General features: G+C 41.8%; 1 protein-coding gene across 3 annotated transcripts in view; it reads right to left on the minus strand.

The window, feature by feature from the left end:
- The window catches only part of ENTREP2 (endosomal transmembrane epsin interactor 2), a 399,527-nt gene that overhangs the window by 29,831 nt on the left and 354,394 nt on the right, over window positions 1–15,302 (minus strand). For all 3 annotated transcript variants that reach the window (XM_050967970.1, XM_050967969.1, XM_050967968.1), the window contains one exon: window positions 2,464–2,624. In XM_050967970.1, coding sequence (XP_050823927.1) covers window positions 2,464–2,624 — 161 coding nt within the window. The remainder of the gene's footprint in view (window positions 1–2,463; window positions 2,625–15,302) is intronic.

Here is a 15,302-nt window from a genome sequence, read left to right on the forward strand (position 1 = left end):
GCATTAATATCTTGCACATACAGTACCCTGTAGCAATGTACATTAAATTAATGGCAATTTCCTCAAAAGATTAACTCTCACATTTAAATTCTGTGTATAATGCTAACAACTTTGGTAAAATTAATAGCATCTTTGTTTAATGTTCAAATATTGTTATCCCTATCTTGTCTGAATTCATCCACTTCTCCATCATGGTCTTTTTTATACAGCAGCACTAATATAAACAAATGAATGTTTTAAATAGGGCTGTCAAGTGATTAAATAAATGAATCATGATTATTCGCACGATTAATCATGCTGTTATACAATAATAGAATACTATTTATTTAAATATTTTTGGATGTTTTCTACATTTTCAAATATTGATTTCAATTACGACACAGAACACAAAGTGTACAGTGCTCACTTTATATTTATTTTTGATTACAAGTATTTCCACTGTGAAAAAACGAAACAAATAGTATTTTTCAATTCACCTAATACAAGGACTGTAGACTAGAGCAATCTCTTTATCATGAAAGTTGAACTTAAAAATGTAGAATTATGTACAGAAAATAACTGCATTCAAAAATATAACAATGTAAAACTTTAGAGCCTACAAGTCCACTCAGTCCTACTTCTTGTTCAGCCAATCACTCAGTCTGTTTACAATTTGCAGGAGATAACACTGCCGCTTCTTGTTTACAATGTCACCTGAAAGTGAGAACAGGCATTCACATGGCACTGTTGTAGCCGGCATTGCTAGATATTTACGTGCCAGATGTGCTAAAGATCCATATGTCCCTTCATACTTCACCACCATTCCAGAGGACAGGCGTCCATGCTGATGATGGGTTCTGGTCGATAACGATCCAAAACAAAGTGGATCGATGCATGTTCATTTTCATCATCTGAGACAGACGTCACCAGCAGACGGTTCACTTTCTTTTTTGGTTCAAGTTCTGTAGTTTCTGCATAGGATTGTTGCTCTTTTAAGACAGCTGAAAGCATGCTCCACACCTCATCCCTCTCGGATTTTGGACGGCACTTCAGATTCTTAAACCTTGGGTCAAGTGCTGTAGCTATTTTTAGAAATCTCACATTGGTACCTTCTTTGCATTTTGTCAAATCTGTGAAAGTGTTCTTCAAACAAACATGTGCTGGGTCATTGTCCGAGACTGCTATAACATGAAATGTGGGTAAACAGAACAGGAGACATACAATTCTTCCCCAAGGAGTTAAAGTCACAAATATAATTAACGCATTATTTTTTTAACAAACATCATTAGCAGGAAAGCACGTCCTCTGGAATGGTGGCCGAAACATGAAGGCGCATACGAATGATTAGCATATCTGGCTTGTAAATACCTTGCAACGCTGACTACAAAAGTGCCATGCGAATGCTTGTTCTCACTTTCAGGTGACATTTTAAATAAGAAGCAGGCAACAGCATCTCCTGTAAATGCAAATGAACTTGTTTGTCTTAGCGAGTGGCTGAACAAGAAGTAGGCCTGAGTGGACTTGTAGGCTCTACAGTTTTACATACCATATATACTCGTTCATAACCCGAACATTTTTTGGTAAAAAAGTGATGCCTCAAAGAGTGGGGGTGGCTTATAAACGGGTCTACACCAAAATTTGATGATTTTAAACTCTATGGAATCACTGAAATGAATATCTAATACATTGTCATTTTGTTTACCTGGAGCGTCTGCAGACATGGAGCTCCTCAGCTCTCTGTGGCCGCAGTTCACCATTCCCAGCCAATAGGAGTGGCTTCCAGCAGCTCCCATTGGCTGGGAACAGCAAACTGCGGCCACAGGGAGCTGAGGGGCTCCATGCCTGCAGACGCTCCAGGTAATTAAAATGTCCCGACCCACCAGTGACTTACCCTGATTGCCAGGAGCAAAAGTTTGCCAACCCCTGAAATATTGGGTTGGCTTATGAAAGGGTCATACAGTTTTTGCTATTTTTACCTAACCATCTTGGGGGGTCGGTTTATAAACGAATGGGCTAATGAACGAGTATATACAGTTTTGCTTTGAGTGCAGTTATGTAACAAAAAAAATCTACATTTGTAAGTTACACTTTCACAATAAAGAGATTGCACTACAGTACTTGTAGGAGGTGAACTGAAAAATACTATTTCTTTTGTTTATCATTTTTACAGTGGAAATATTTGTAAAAAAAATAATATAAAGTGAGCACTGTACACTTTGTATTCTGTGTTGTAATAGAAATCAATATACTTGAAAATGTAGAAAAACAGCCACAATCAACAGCCCTAGTTTTAAAATATGTTCTAGGAGACTCTGTGAAACATGAACAAAACTACAGTTCATATTTTTGGAAAAGACATCCACTATAAAGGAAGGACGCTATGGGGCTGTCTGTATTATATAATTCATTTTTCTCTGTAGTAGTCTCAATCTATGCCCCAAAACTATGAAGGAATGATGTTAATGTTCAGAGATAAAGAATTACCTCTGTGCTTCCATCACAGGTGCGCAGGTATATTCAGGTGGGTAGTAGGGTGGTGGTGGTATTGGAGGTATGAACTCATCGAAGTCCAGGGTCTGATGCAGAATAGTTCCATGGGGAGTCATACAGTCTGGGTTGGTGGAATGTGACCTCTGTGGCAGAAACTGAAAATAAATAAAAACGGTAAGGTTTCTTCAGATGGTAATGGTAGAAATGACAAAAATAAGAAGAAGACAGATTCTGCCATCCTTATTTTCATTGAGTTGTACCTTATTCCACAAGTAGCATTGCTGCAATCAATTGGTCTGCTTCAGGGAGTAGAGTACTACTCAGTATGTGTGAGAGCGGTAGAATCTGGCCCAAAAGAAGGATGAGGAAATTCATAGAATCATAGAATATTAGGGTTGGAAGAGACCTCAGGAGGTCATCTAGTCCAATCCCCTGCTCAAAGCAGGAGCCACACCAACTAAACCATCCCAGCCAAGGCTTTTTCAAGCTGGGCCTTAAAAACCTCTCAGGATGGAGATTCCACCACCTCCCTAGGTAACCCATTCCAGTGCTTCACCACCCTCCTAGTGAAAAAGTTTTTCCTAATATCCAACCTAAACCTCCCCCACTGCAACTTGAGACCATTACTCCTTGTTCTGTCATCTGCTACCACTGAGAACAGTCTAGATCCATCCTCTCTGGAACCCCCTTTCAAGTAGTTGAAAGCAGCTATCAAATCCCCCCTCATTCTTCTCTTCTGCAGACTAAACAATCCCAGTTCCCTAAGCCTCTCCTCATAAGTCATGTGCTCCAGCCCCCTAATCATTTTTGTTGCCCTCTGCTGGACTCTTTCCAATTTTTCCACATCCTTCTTGAAGTGTGGGGCCCAAAACTGGACACAGTACTCCAGATGAGGCCTCACCAATGTCAAATAGAGGAGAATGATCACGTCCCTCAATCTGCTGGCAATGCCTCTACTTATATAGCCCAAAATGCCGTTAGCCTTCTTGGCAACAAGGGCACACTGTTGACTCACATCCAGCTTCTCGTCCACTGTAATCACTAAGTCCTTTTCTGCAGAACTGCTTCCTAGCCATTCGGTCCTTAGTCTGTAACAGTGAATGGGAGTCTTCTGTCTTAAGTGCAGGACTCTGTACTTGTCCTTGTTGAATCTCATCAGATTTCTTTTGGCCCAATCCTCTAATTTGTCTAGGTCCCTCTGTATCCTGTCCCTACCCTCCAGTGTATCTACCACTCCTCCCAGTTTAGTGTCATCTGCAAACTTGCTGAGGCTGCAGTCCACACCATCCTCCAGATCATTAATGAAGATATTGAACAAAATTGGCCCCAGGACCGACCCTTGGGACACTCCGCTTGAAACCGGCTGCCAACTAGACATGGAGCCGTTGATCACTACCCGTTGAGCTCGATGATCTAGCCAGCTTTTTATCCACCTTATAGTCCAATCATCCAACCTATACTTCTTTAACTTGCCGGCAAGAATACTGTGGGAGACCATATCAAAAGCTTTGCTAAAGTCAAGGAATAACACATCCACTGCTTTCCCCTCATCCACAGACCCAGTTATCTCCTCATAGAAGGCAATTAGGTTAGTCAGGCATAACTTGCCCTTGGTGAATCCATGCTGACTGTTCCTGATCACTTTCCTCTCCTCTAAGTGCTTCAGAATTGAGAACCTGCTCTATGATTTTTCCAGGGACTGAGATGAGGCTGACTGGCCTCCCCCATTCGCCATGAGTTTTCAAAGATAATGGCCAATGGCTCTGCAAATCACATCCGCCAACTCCTTTAGAACCCTCGGATGCAGCACATCCGGCCCCATGGACTTGTGCTCGTCCAGTTTTTCTAAATAGTCCCAAACCACTTCTTTCTCCACAGAGGGCTGGTCACCTTCTCCCCATACTGCTGCCCAGTGCAGCAGTCTGAGAGCTGACCTTGTTTGTGAAGACAGAGGCAAAAAAATCATTGAGTCCATTAGCTTTTTCTACATCCTCTGTCATTAGGTTGCCTTCCTCATTCAGTAAGGGGTCCACACTTTCCTTGACTTTCTTCTTGTTGCTAACATACCTGAAGAAACCCTTCTTGTTATTCTTAACATCTCTCGTTAGCTGCAACTCCCCTACACGCACACATTCCCAAACCTAAAAACTAGGGCTGCCTAGCAATTAAAAAAACGAATTACGATTAATCACACTGTCAAACAATAATAGAATACCATTTATTTAAATATTTTTGGATGTTTTCTACATTTTCAAATATATTGATTTCAATTATGACACAGATACAAAGTGTACAGTGCTCACTTTATATTTATTTTTAATTACAAGTATTTGCACTGTAAAAAAACCAAAAGAAATAGTATTTTTCAATTCACCTAATACAAAGACTGTAGACTAGAGCAATCTCTTTATCATGAAAGTTGAACTTATAAATGTAGAATTATGTACAGAAAATAACTGCATTAAAAAATATAACAATATAAAACTTCAGAGCCTGCAAGTCCACTCAGTCTTGCTTCTTGTTCAGCCAATCACTCAGACAAACATGTTTGTTCACATTTGCAGGAGATAATGCTGCCTGCTTCTTGTTTACAATGTCACCTGGAAATGAGAACAGGTGTTCTCATGGGACTGTTGCTAGATATTTGGCATCACTAGATATTACGTGCCAGATGCGCTAAAGATATATGGCAGAATGTGGGTAAAACAGAGCAGGGTACATACAATTCTCCCCCAAGTAGTTGGGTCACAAATTTAATTAACGCATTTTTTTTTAACGAGCATCATCAGCATGGAAGCATGTCCTCTGGAATGGTGGCCAAAGCATGAAAGGGCAAGGAATGTTTAGCATATCTGGCACGTAAATACTTTGCAATGCGGGCGACAAAAGTGCCATGCAAATACCTGTTCTCACTTTCTGGTAACACTGTAAATAAGAGGAGGGAAGCATTATCTCCCTCGTATAAATATAAACAAAACTTGTCTGTCTAAGCAATTGGCTGAATAGAGATAGGACTGAGTGGACCTGTAGGCTCTGAAGTTTTACATTGTTTTGTTTTTGAGTACAGCTATGTAACAAAAAAAATCTACATTTGTAAATTGCAGTTTCACGACAAAGATTGCACTACGGTACTTGTATGAGATTAATTGAAAAATACTATTTCTTTTGTTTATCATTTTTACAGTGAAAATATTTGTAATAAAAAAATATACACTGTGATTTCAATTACAACACAGAATACAAGATATATGAAAATGTAGAAAAATGTCCAAAATATTTAATTTTTAATTACCGGTAGTAGTCTATTGTTTAATAGTGCAATTAAAACTGTGATTAATCATGATTATTTTTTTTTACTTAATTGCGTGAGTTAACTGCAATTAATCGACAGCCCTACTAAAATCAAAAAATACAACTGTACCAAACTCTAAACCGTAACAATGACTGAGAATTACAAATCAAGGGCCTGAAGCTGATCAGGCTCTAACACAGCAATAGGATCAAAAAGAACACTCAGTTATATAGAAAAACTGTGACATAAATGAGCCTGTTAGCAGGTTTAAACGACAGTGTGATACTATGGGGACTGTTCTGAAGATCAAATGAAACCTGGCCTTTGTGACCCTGTTCTATATGCTTTGCATGGGGAGAAGCACACCAATGGCCAATCAAAACACACAGAGGCATTCTTTCACCTTCTGTTGAGTCTTTGCTGTCATATTATTTTTGTAGGATTGGGAGATGATCGGGTCTTTAGCTCACCTTTTGAAACAATTGAGCTAAGAAAATTTGCTGAAGGCACACTTCTGCTTTATACTGGAACAAGTGAATACACCTGTTTGTACTGTTGTCTCATTGTATTATTATGGTTTTTACAAAATTTCCACTGACACAGATTAAAGAAGCAGTCATATAACAGGAAAACAAAAATTTTTATGTTTAGAAGACCTAGCAAACGGCTTTCATTTTTAGCTTGGCAGGGGGTTATAACTTTCTGGGAAAAACTCATCTCAGATGTAAATCTGATTTTACATTACATCAGCAATGAATTTTGCTCCTTGTGTCTAGAACACGGGTAGGCAACCCATGGCACGTGTGCCGAAAGCAGCACGAGAGCTGATTTTCAATGCCACTCAGACTGCCTGGGTGCTGGCCACCGGTCCGGGGGGCTCTGCATTTTAATTTAATTTTAAATGAAGCTTCTTAAACATTTTTAAAACCTTATGTACTTTACATACAACCATAGTTTAGTTATATATTATAGACTTAGAGGAAGAGACCATCTAAAAATGTTACAATGTATTACTGGCACATGAAACCTTAAATTAGAGTGAGTAAATGAAGACTCGGTGCCCCACTTCTGAAAGGTTGCCGACCCCTGGTCTAGAAGGTTAAAGTAATCATTGTTCCTTGAAACACTCTATGTATAAGAAGTCTCAAAGGTCACAGTCTCAATGATGTAATATAACGGAGGGCCAGAGAGCCAGGTTTCCTTTGTTTGTGGGAAATTAACAATTAGAGGCTTACTAATTAGCTGTCAAGTTATACTTTCCAAGATGTCTACTAAGTAATTAGCCTCCCATGCTCCAGATTCTCCTGCCACCTGTCAATCTACCCCTTTCAGTCAGTGTGTTCTACTGATGCTTCTAGAACAAGAAAAGCATACTCATAGTAGTTACATATTACCTCTGGCCTGATGCCCACTAGGCTGGCAAAGCTCTTCCCAGGTTGAACCAAGGAACAAAAGGTATACTAAACCCTTAATGATGCTAGCCTAGGCAAGAAGTGGGGGGTTGAGTGGGGTGTCAATAGTCGCCCAGGTGGAGTCTCTGACAGACGTACAATGAGAAAGTGTCACAGGGAGCATATTGCAGCAGGACAATCTGTCTCTCTCAGACAGACATGGGGTTAACTGGGCTGAGAGGAGTTTGCAAAAAAAGATTAAGGTAGAGGTAAGGGGAAATATACATCTAGCCCTGTTGTTCTACATGCTTGCTCTTATTCATAGATTTATAGATTCAAAGGCCAAAAGGACCATTGTGATCATCATCTAGTCTGACCTCCTGTATAACACAGACCACAGAACTCCACCAAAATAATTCCCTTTCAACTAGAAAATATCTTTAAAACAAAATCCAATCTTGATTTAAAAATTGCCAGTGACTGAAAATCCACCATAGCCCTTGGTAAATTGTTCCAATGGTTAATTACTCTCACTGTGAAAAAATTTACAGCTTATTTCCAGTCTGAATTTGTCTAGCTTCAACCTGCAGCCACTGGACCTTGTTCGTACCTTTTTCTGCTAGACTAACTATCCCTTTATCAAATATTTGTTTCTCATTTAGATACTTATAGACTGATCAAGTCACCTCTTAACCTTCTCTTTGTTAAACTAAATAGATTGAGCTCCTTGAGTTTATCACTATAAGGCATAATTTCCAATTCTTCAATCATCCTGCTGGCCCTTCTATGAACCTGCTACAATTTATCAACATCCTTCTTGAATTACAAAGGTCTTACAGAAGTTTAAGCATATTACATCAACATTATTTCCTTTAGCAATCAAACTTGTAATCTCATCAAAAGAAGATATCAAATTAGTTTGACTGGATCTATTTTCCATAAACCCATTTTGATTGTCATTAATTATATTATCTTCCTTTAATTCTTTATGAATCATGTCTGTATCAACTGCTCGTTTAGCTTGTCCTGGATCGATGTCAGCCTGACAGGCCTGTATATTAGCCGGGTCATCCCATCTACCCTTTTTAAACATTGGCACAACCTTAGCTTTCCTCCAGTCTTCTGGAACTTCCCTAGTGTTCCAGGACTTATTGAAGACCAACATTGGTCCAGCGAGCTCTTCAGTTAGTTCTTTTAAAACTCTTGGATACAAGTTATCTGGAACTGCTGATTTTAATATGTTTAAACTTAGTAGTTGCTGTTTAACATCCTCATGAGTTACTAATGGAATGGAAGGCATGTCATTATTATCATAATCTGAAATGACTACATGAACGGGCTTTTTTCCAAATACAGAACAGAAAAATATTTAATGAAAACATCTGCCTTGTCTGCATTATTATTGATAATTCTACCATTTCCATCTAGTAATGGACCAAAACAATTGTTAGGATTATTTTTGGTTTCTTTATGCAATTTTAAAAGCCTTCTTCTTATTGTCCTTAAGGGAAATCTCTATGGTCAGCAAAGGTATGTCCCTTTGCTTCTCTTATCAATTTTGTACAATTCATCATTATCCCCCTTCTTCTATTTGTTATAATATATTTTAATTATATTTAATTATAAATAAAAATCATTCCAAATAATATATAAATAAATAAATATTGGAATATATAATTAAAATAATTATATTTAATTATAAATAATACATAATTATTTGGAATTCCTCCTGGTCTTCTTGTCTCTGCTCACCACAGTCTGCCTATCATAGTCTGTCTCCAGCCATTAAGAAAGCCTCTTGTCTCTGTGTTCCTCTCTCTCCAATTCCTTGGTGGCCAGTTTCATTCTTCCATTAACCTAAGGTACGGATGTTTCCTGAACCTGGCTGTCTAGGAATGCCTCAGCTTCTCTGATTCTCAATAGCATCTCTTCTTCCCTTTCCAATCCAATAATCTTTTCTTCCAGCACAGCTACCAACTTGTACTTCATACATAAAAAGTCCCTTCTGGCTTCAGGCGGGGGGAGGGGAGAGGAGGTGGAAGGAACACAGCCATTGCAAGTCACAACCACGATTCCATTGCTGTCCGTCTGGAATCAAACACAGAGCTGGACCTGGAAGGAAAGCCTCTCTCACTCCCTCTCTAAATGTCCTCCAAAATTCTCCTCTTAGCTGCCTCTGTTCACGACTCTGAGTGCATAAGGCCTTTGGGTGAATTAATAAATAATACTTTGTTTTTCAAGAAGCCTTGTCTGATTCACTTTAATCAGCCAACATCACAGGCTCCCAAAGTAAAAGAGCTCACTGTCATCAAACCCAGTTAACACAGCTGCTAATGAGGGGGCCTACACTCCAGAGATCCTGTTTACAAATGTTTGGACCGTGTGGTTCCACCCAGAGAGAGGTGCAGGAAGCCAGGCCACTGAGAGGTGCACTCCAGAGGGACTAACGGGTCCAAAGCACAGATTGCCCGGTTACTGTGACAGACAGCAGATGAACCAATACTCAACAGTTTAGTGGCAAGTGCTGGGCCGGTGCAAGGATGTTTCGCGCCGTAGGTAAAACTTCCACCTTGCTCCCTCCCCCGTCCCCGAGCCCCACCCTGAGGCACCTCCCCCACGGCAGCCTCCCCCCCCCACCCTGAGGTGCCCCCCCTGCGGCAGCTCCCCACCCCCACTCTCCGCCTTGAGGCACCCCCCCCCATGCCCCAGATCACCCCTGTTCCACCTCCTCCCCGAGCACACCGTCGTTGCTTCACTTCTCCCACCTCCCAGGCTTGTGGCACCAATCAGCTTAGGTGCCTCAAGCCTGGGAGGCAGGAGAAGTGAAGCAGCCACGGCGTGCTTGGGGAGGAGGCGGGGCAGGGGTGAGCTGGGGCGGGGAGTTCCCCTGCATGCCGCCCCCGCCCCTTACTTGCTGCAGGCAGCCCTCCCTGTGCTCCCCTGCCCCAGCTCCCTCCGCCTAAATGCCGGTGGCAACTGGGGCAGCTGAAGATCCAGCCGCTGCGGTCGCTGCCGAAGAAAACACTGCCCCCCAAACCCTAGTGCCCCAGGCGACCGCCTAGGTTGCCTAAATGGTTGCACCGGCCCTGGGCAAGTGCAGACAGGGCAAGCTGCATTCAGCACCATTTCAGAAACCCTGAAGCAGCTTCCTAAGAAACCCTTTTGCGGTTTGAACCAATGCTGAGAGCAGGTATCAGAAATGGATAAAGGTGAACAGTTGTAGACAAGGACAAACTGCGATCAGCATCATTTCAGCAAGCGTGGTTAAAATCTTATACAATCTTATAGCTGCAGTCAATGTTAGTGGCAAATATTCTGAATTTATTGGCCTCAGAAGAAACATGACATGGCAGCTTATGTCACTGCTCTTATTTGTAATAGTGATCGAAACTTTATCACAATAAAAGAGAAGAAAATACAGTACCTTAGTAACAAATGCAGGCAGCCCAGAGAACCAAGTTGTTTAGGATATGGGCAATCCTTTGGTGATGTTTGTTTATCCCCTTACTGTTGTGCTTCATATTATGAAAGACATGAAACTCAGAGAAGTTTCAAAGTCCACAGGAACCGTGCTTCTAAGTCAATTAGATGTTTTTGAAAATCCCACCCAATTTATCCCTAATCCAAAGTATTAGATTTCATTGGGCAAAAAACTCACCAAGACATCTTGAGACCAATCCTACCTCTCATCTGCGAAAAATATATAACACACATTATGCATCTCTGTTGAAAAGCCTTGAAAAAGATACATAAAATTGGATAATCTTTCTCTCCAAGATTATCTTCTTTTTTCAAACACTTGGAATGGAAATCCCTACAAAATTATTAGAAGAGTTAATCTCCTCCATTTTATTATTTGGAGTAATAAAATCACTCATTTAAAAAATTATACAGGTCAGTATTTCAAAGAGGGCTAGTGGTACAAACCTAAGGGGGTATTATTGGGCATCAGAATGCTGGACCTTGATAGCCTGGTACAGGGCCGGTGCAAGGATGTTTCGCGCCCTAGGCGAAACTTCGACCTTGCGCCCTCCCTGTCCCTGAGCCCCCTCCCCCGTGGCAGCTCCCCTCCTCCACCCTGAGGCACCCCACTTGCGGCAGCTCACCCCTGCCCCACCTCCTCCCCGAGCACGCTGTGGCTGCTTCACTTCTCCCGCCTCCCTGGCTTGCGGCGGGAGAAGTGAAGCAGCCACGGTGTGCTCGGGGAGAAGGCGGGGCAGGGGTGAGCTGGGGCGGGGAGTTCCCCTGCGTGCCGCCTCCCCCTTACTTGCTGCAGGCAGCCCTCCCTGCGCTCCCCTACCCCAGCTCCCTCTGCCTAAATGCCAGTGGTGACCGGGGCAGCCGAAGATCTGGCTGCCGCGGTTGCTGCCGAAGAAAATGGCGCCCCCAAATCCCAGCGCCCTAGGTGACTGCCTAGGTTGCCTAAATGGTTGCACCGGCCCTGGCCTGGTATCATGGGTATCACAATAAACATTGGAGAACACAGAGCAGGAAATATTTGCTATCACATTTGGGTCAACATTTTCATTTCCAAAACACTCAAGACCTCCCATTTAGTGAATTCCTTGAAAACTTTGGGGCAAAGTAGAAGTGAAAACCAGCCCAGCCTCTTCCCCTCTCACAAGAAATTGATACAATTAAACCTTCCCTCCAGGAGACACTGATCCCACTTTTTAAAAATGGGAAAAAGTGAGCCTGCAAAGAGTAAGGTAGTTAATTAAAGGGGAAAAAATGATAGACCCAGAGAGATTACAAGGAACTTTTCCTATAACTAAGATACCAATTTTTAATTAAATACAGTTAAGATATATGTCAAGCCTCCCAAGAAATGGCAGGTTCTAGAAATGACTTACAGATATTGAAATGATAATAAACTCTAGCAAATCCAAAATCAATTTCAAAACTATATAGTGAACTTATTATACTTGAAATGGATGGCAAATGTAATTACAGGAAGAAATGGGAAAAGGTTCTAGATGAAGACATTCCCTTAGAGTATTGGTCCTTCATTTGGGGTAAAGTAGCTCCCTTTTCCAGATATCTAACAGTAAAAGAAAAACAGTATATTTTGCTAATTCAGTGGTATCTCACACTCTCTCATTTAAAGAGAATCTACAATGATGCACCGAACAGTTGGAACGTGTGGGGAATGAAAGATACCTTTATGAATATATGATGGGAATGTCTCAAAGTCCAGGAATATTTGTCAAGTATTTGCAAGCTCATAATGGATCTCAGAGGTCACAGATAAAAAGGCTTGTGCTATCACATAATTGTGCTCACACCATCTAACAGCATGGTGTACTAATGCAGAATTTTGGAAGAAGAGTGAGCTAGCAGATTCTAATAAACTAGCAGGGAATAGGATAGTCTGATAATGGAAATGTTTATAGATGATGTGAGACAAAGGCATAGTTGTTTCTTAAATGCCTGGCTACCATGTCTTGAAAATGTAAAAGACAAAACAAAAGAAATCAAAACACCTGAGGAACAGAGAAATGTTTGTTTTAACAGTAAAACATTCACAGTCTTTAGCCTCCGTTCTGGTAATTTATTGAATTGATGAATATTAAACTTCTGCTCCTGTAATGTAATTTGAAGCAGAGCTGTTTTTCTTGGAATCCACTCAAAGTCTGCCAAATGTAAGTACCCCGTTTCCCCAAATCATCACTGCAGTGACCAATTTTTGAAAGAAACTGATGGAAGAATAAGGAGATTAGGAGTGACAATAAGAAACAAACTTTAAGGGAAAATTAGTTTTGAAACCTGATTGTTATCCTCTTAATATTGTCGCAGTAGTACTAGAGGACGGAAAATGAAAAGTAAAAAGTATCCATTAATTCCACAAAGAGCCACACTCTGCACTGGAAAATGACAACATAATGCCTATTGCCACAGGTCGTAAGTTTGCAAAGGTCTTCGCTGGTTTCTAATGCTTGGACATTGGCAGTGTAGATGTCTCATCCTTCACGGTAAACGGACTCTGAACACATTTGCATTTTTAGAAAATCTTAACATCTTCTGCCCTGCTGGTGAAAGGGAGCACTTACAATGTTAGTTTATCTAATTCCCCAACTGGTGACATCTGCTAATGATGCCATAGTTAATCACAGTGAATTTGTGTGCCCACTTCATAACTACAACAGATATTTCTGCATTTTGGGCAGCAGCAACATATTGTCATACTTAATTCTTTCCTCTTGAGTGGAATGCTGACAAACCAATAATAAGAAAAGTGATCATCTATATCAGAAGTAAAGCTGAATCCTGGCAAAATTATAGGCCCTCACTATCAAAATTAGGGCTGCACAATCATGTGGCACAACAATGTACATTCAATTGTTTACTAACTAGCATGTGAAAGTATTATTATTTGTTGTTTATTTATGGGAGTGCCAGGGGTGAAAGTAACTTAAAGGACTTGCCGGTACTCCAGAGTCCTGCAGAGGAGGAGGGGCCTCAATCGGAAGAGGTGTGGCCTCTGTCAGAAGAGGTAGGGCCTTTAAATTCCAGGGCTTTTCAATCAGGATTTAAAGGGCTCAGGGATTCAGCTGAAGCTAGGAGCCGGCCCGTTAAATCACCCCCGGAGCTACCAGCTGCAGAGGCAGCTGGGAGCCCTGGGGTTTGGGCAGGGGTGAAAGTAATTTACATTTCTTACCCATATGGTCCAATCGCAAGCAACCCACCTCTCCTACATACTTCATGGATCCCTTCCATTGCATGACATAGATAGAGGAAATAAAGCTACTATTACTACTACCAGTACTGTCTGTAATAAAACTTTACTATTGGAATAAGCCTGAAAAAGTGAAAACTCACTGTCATATTTTTCTCCGTGTCTTCCCTCCTCCTCCAGCCAGACTGCGGACACTAGGCTCCGCGCTTCTCCCTGTCTGGCACTGAGCAGCAGCTGCAGGGGCTTCCCTCTAGCTTTCAGCAGGGAGCAGGGAGACTGGCTGAGGGAGGGAGAAGCCTGCCTCCTGCATAAGAACAGTTTAAACTCAGCTGTTCCCTGTGTGGTTCAGTAACATTTCAAAGAGGATCTGCAAGCAGTTTGGACATCACAACCATGATCCTCTGCTGGGGAGGGAATGGGATAGATTTGAACTTGGAAATGGTTCCTGATTTTGATTGTGTTTTTTGTGTATAGGAGATCCCCTCAGAAAAGAACTGCCCCTGCCATGGTCACACACACCCTCCCACCCACCCCACCAACAACAACTGGGAGTGAAATTAACAAGATTGCCAGAAACGTCTTCTAACCCTGGGGGCTGAACTGCACAGGGAACAGCTGAGTTTAAACTGTTCTTATGCAGGCAGCAGCAGCAGGCATCTCAGCTAGTGTCCCTACTGCAAGCTAGAGCCTAGGGGAGAGCCCCTACGGTGGGGAGGAATACAGAGCCTTGTCTGCAGCCTGGCTGGAGGACGGAGAAGGAGGAGACGAGAAACCAATGTGACAGTGAGTTTTCCCCTTCCACCTGCTTTTATTAGCTCTGGATTTAAGCTGTGCAGCCAAATGCTTGTATTTATTGTGTATATTAGTATTGGAGACAAGATCCCCTCATCCCGGGGGCAGACAAGGACTGCCCCTGCCATGGTCAAACACACCCTCCCCACTCTCCTCAGCTACTTTGAGGGAAATTAACAAGGATGCCAGAAACCACTCCTAACCCCGAGGGCTGAACCACTCAGGGAACAGCTGAGTTTAAACTATTCTTGTGCAGGGGGCAGGCTTCTCCCTCCCTCAGGCAGTCTCCTTTTCTTACCGGTCCTCTGTACTGGCCCGTACCACTTACTTTCACCTCTGGGGAGTGCTCACTGTGTGTTAGGCACTTTCCAAACCCTCAAGAATGGCTCATACTATAAAGAACTTATAAGCTAAGAAACTTATGTGTGTGCAAAACAGTCAATGAATGTAAATTGCCAGATGTGTAATCTGACATCTGGCCCCGAATTTCCTAAAATAGGACCATCAAATCCTAAATCATGGATCCTAAATCCATATTCAGGTACCACTCCCGCTGATCAGTAGGAACTGCTGAGTACCCAGCATTATCTGAAGTTAGAAGGTGCATAAAGATTATTACTATTTATATTATGGTAGCACAGAGGTCACAAGTGGGATCAGGGTCCACTGTGCTATACACCAA

This window comes from Gopherus flavomarginatus, chromosome 9, assembly GCF_025201925.1.
Source record: "Gopherus flavomarginatus isolate rGopFla2 chromosome 9, rGopFla2.mat.asm, whole genome shotgun sequence".
Classification (NCBI taxonomy): Eukaryota; Metazoa; Chordata; order Testudines; family Testudinidae; genus Gopherus; species Gopherus flavomarginatus.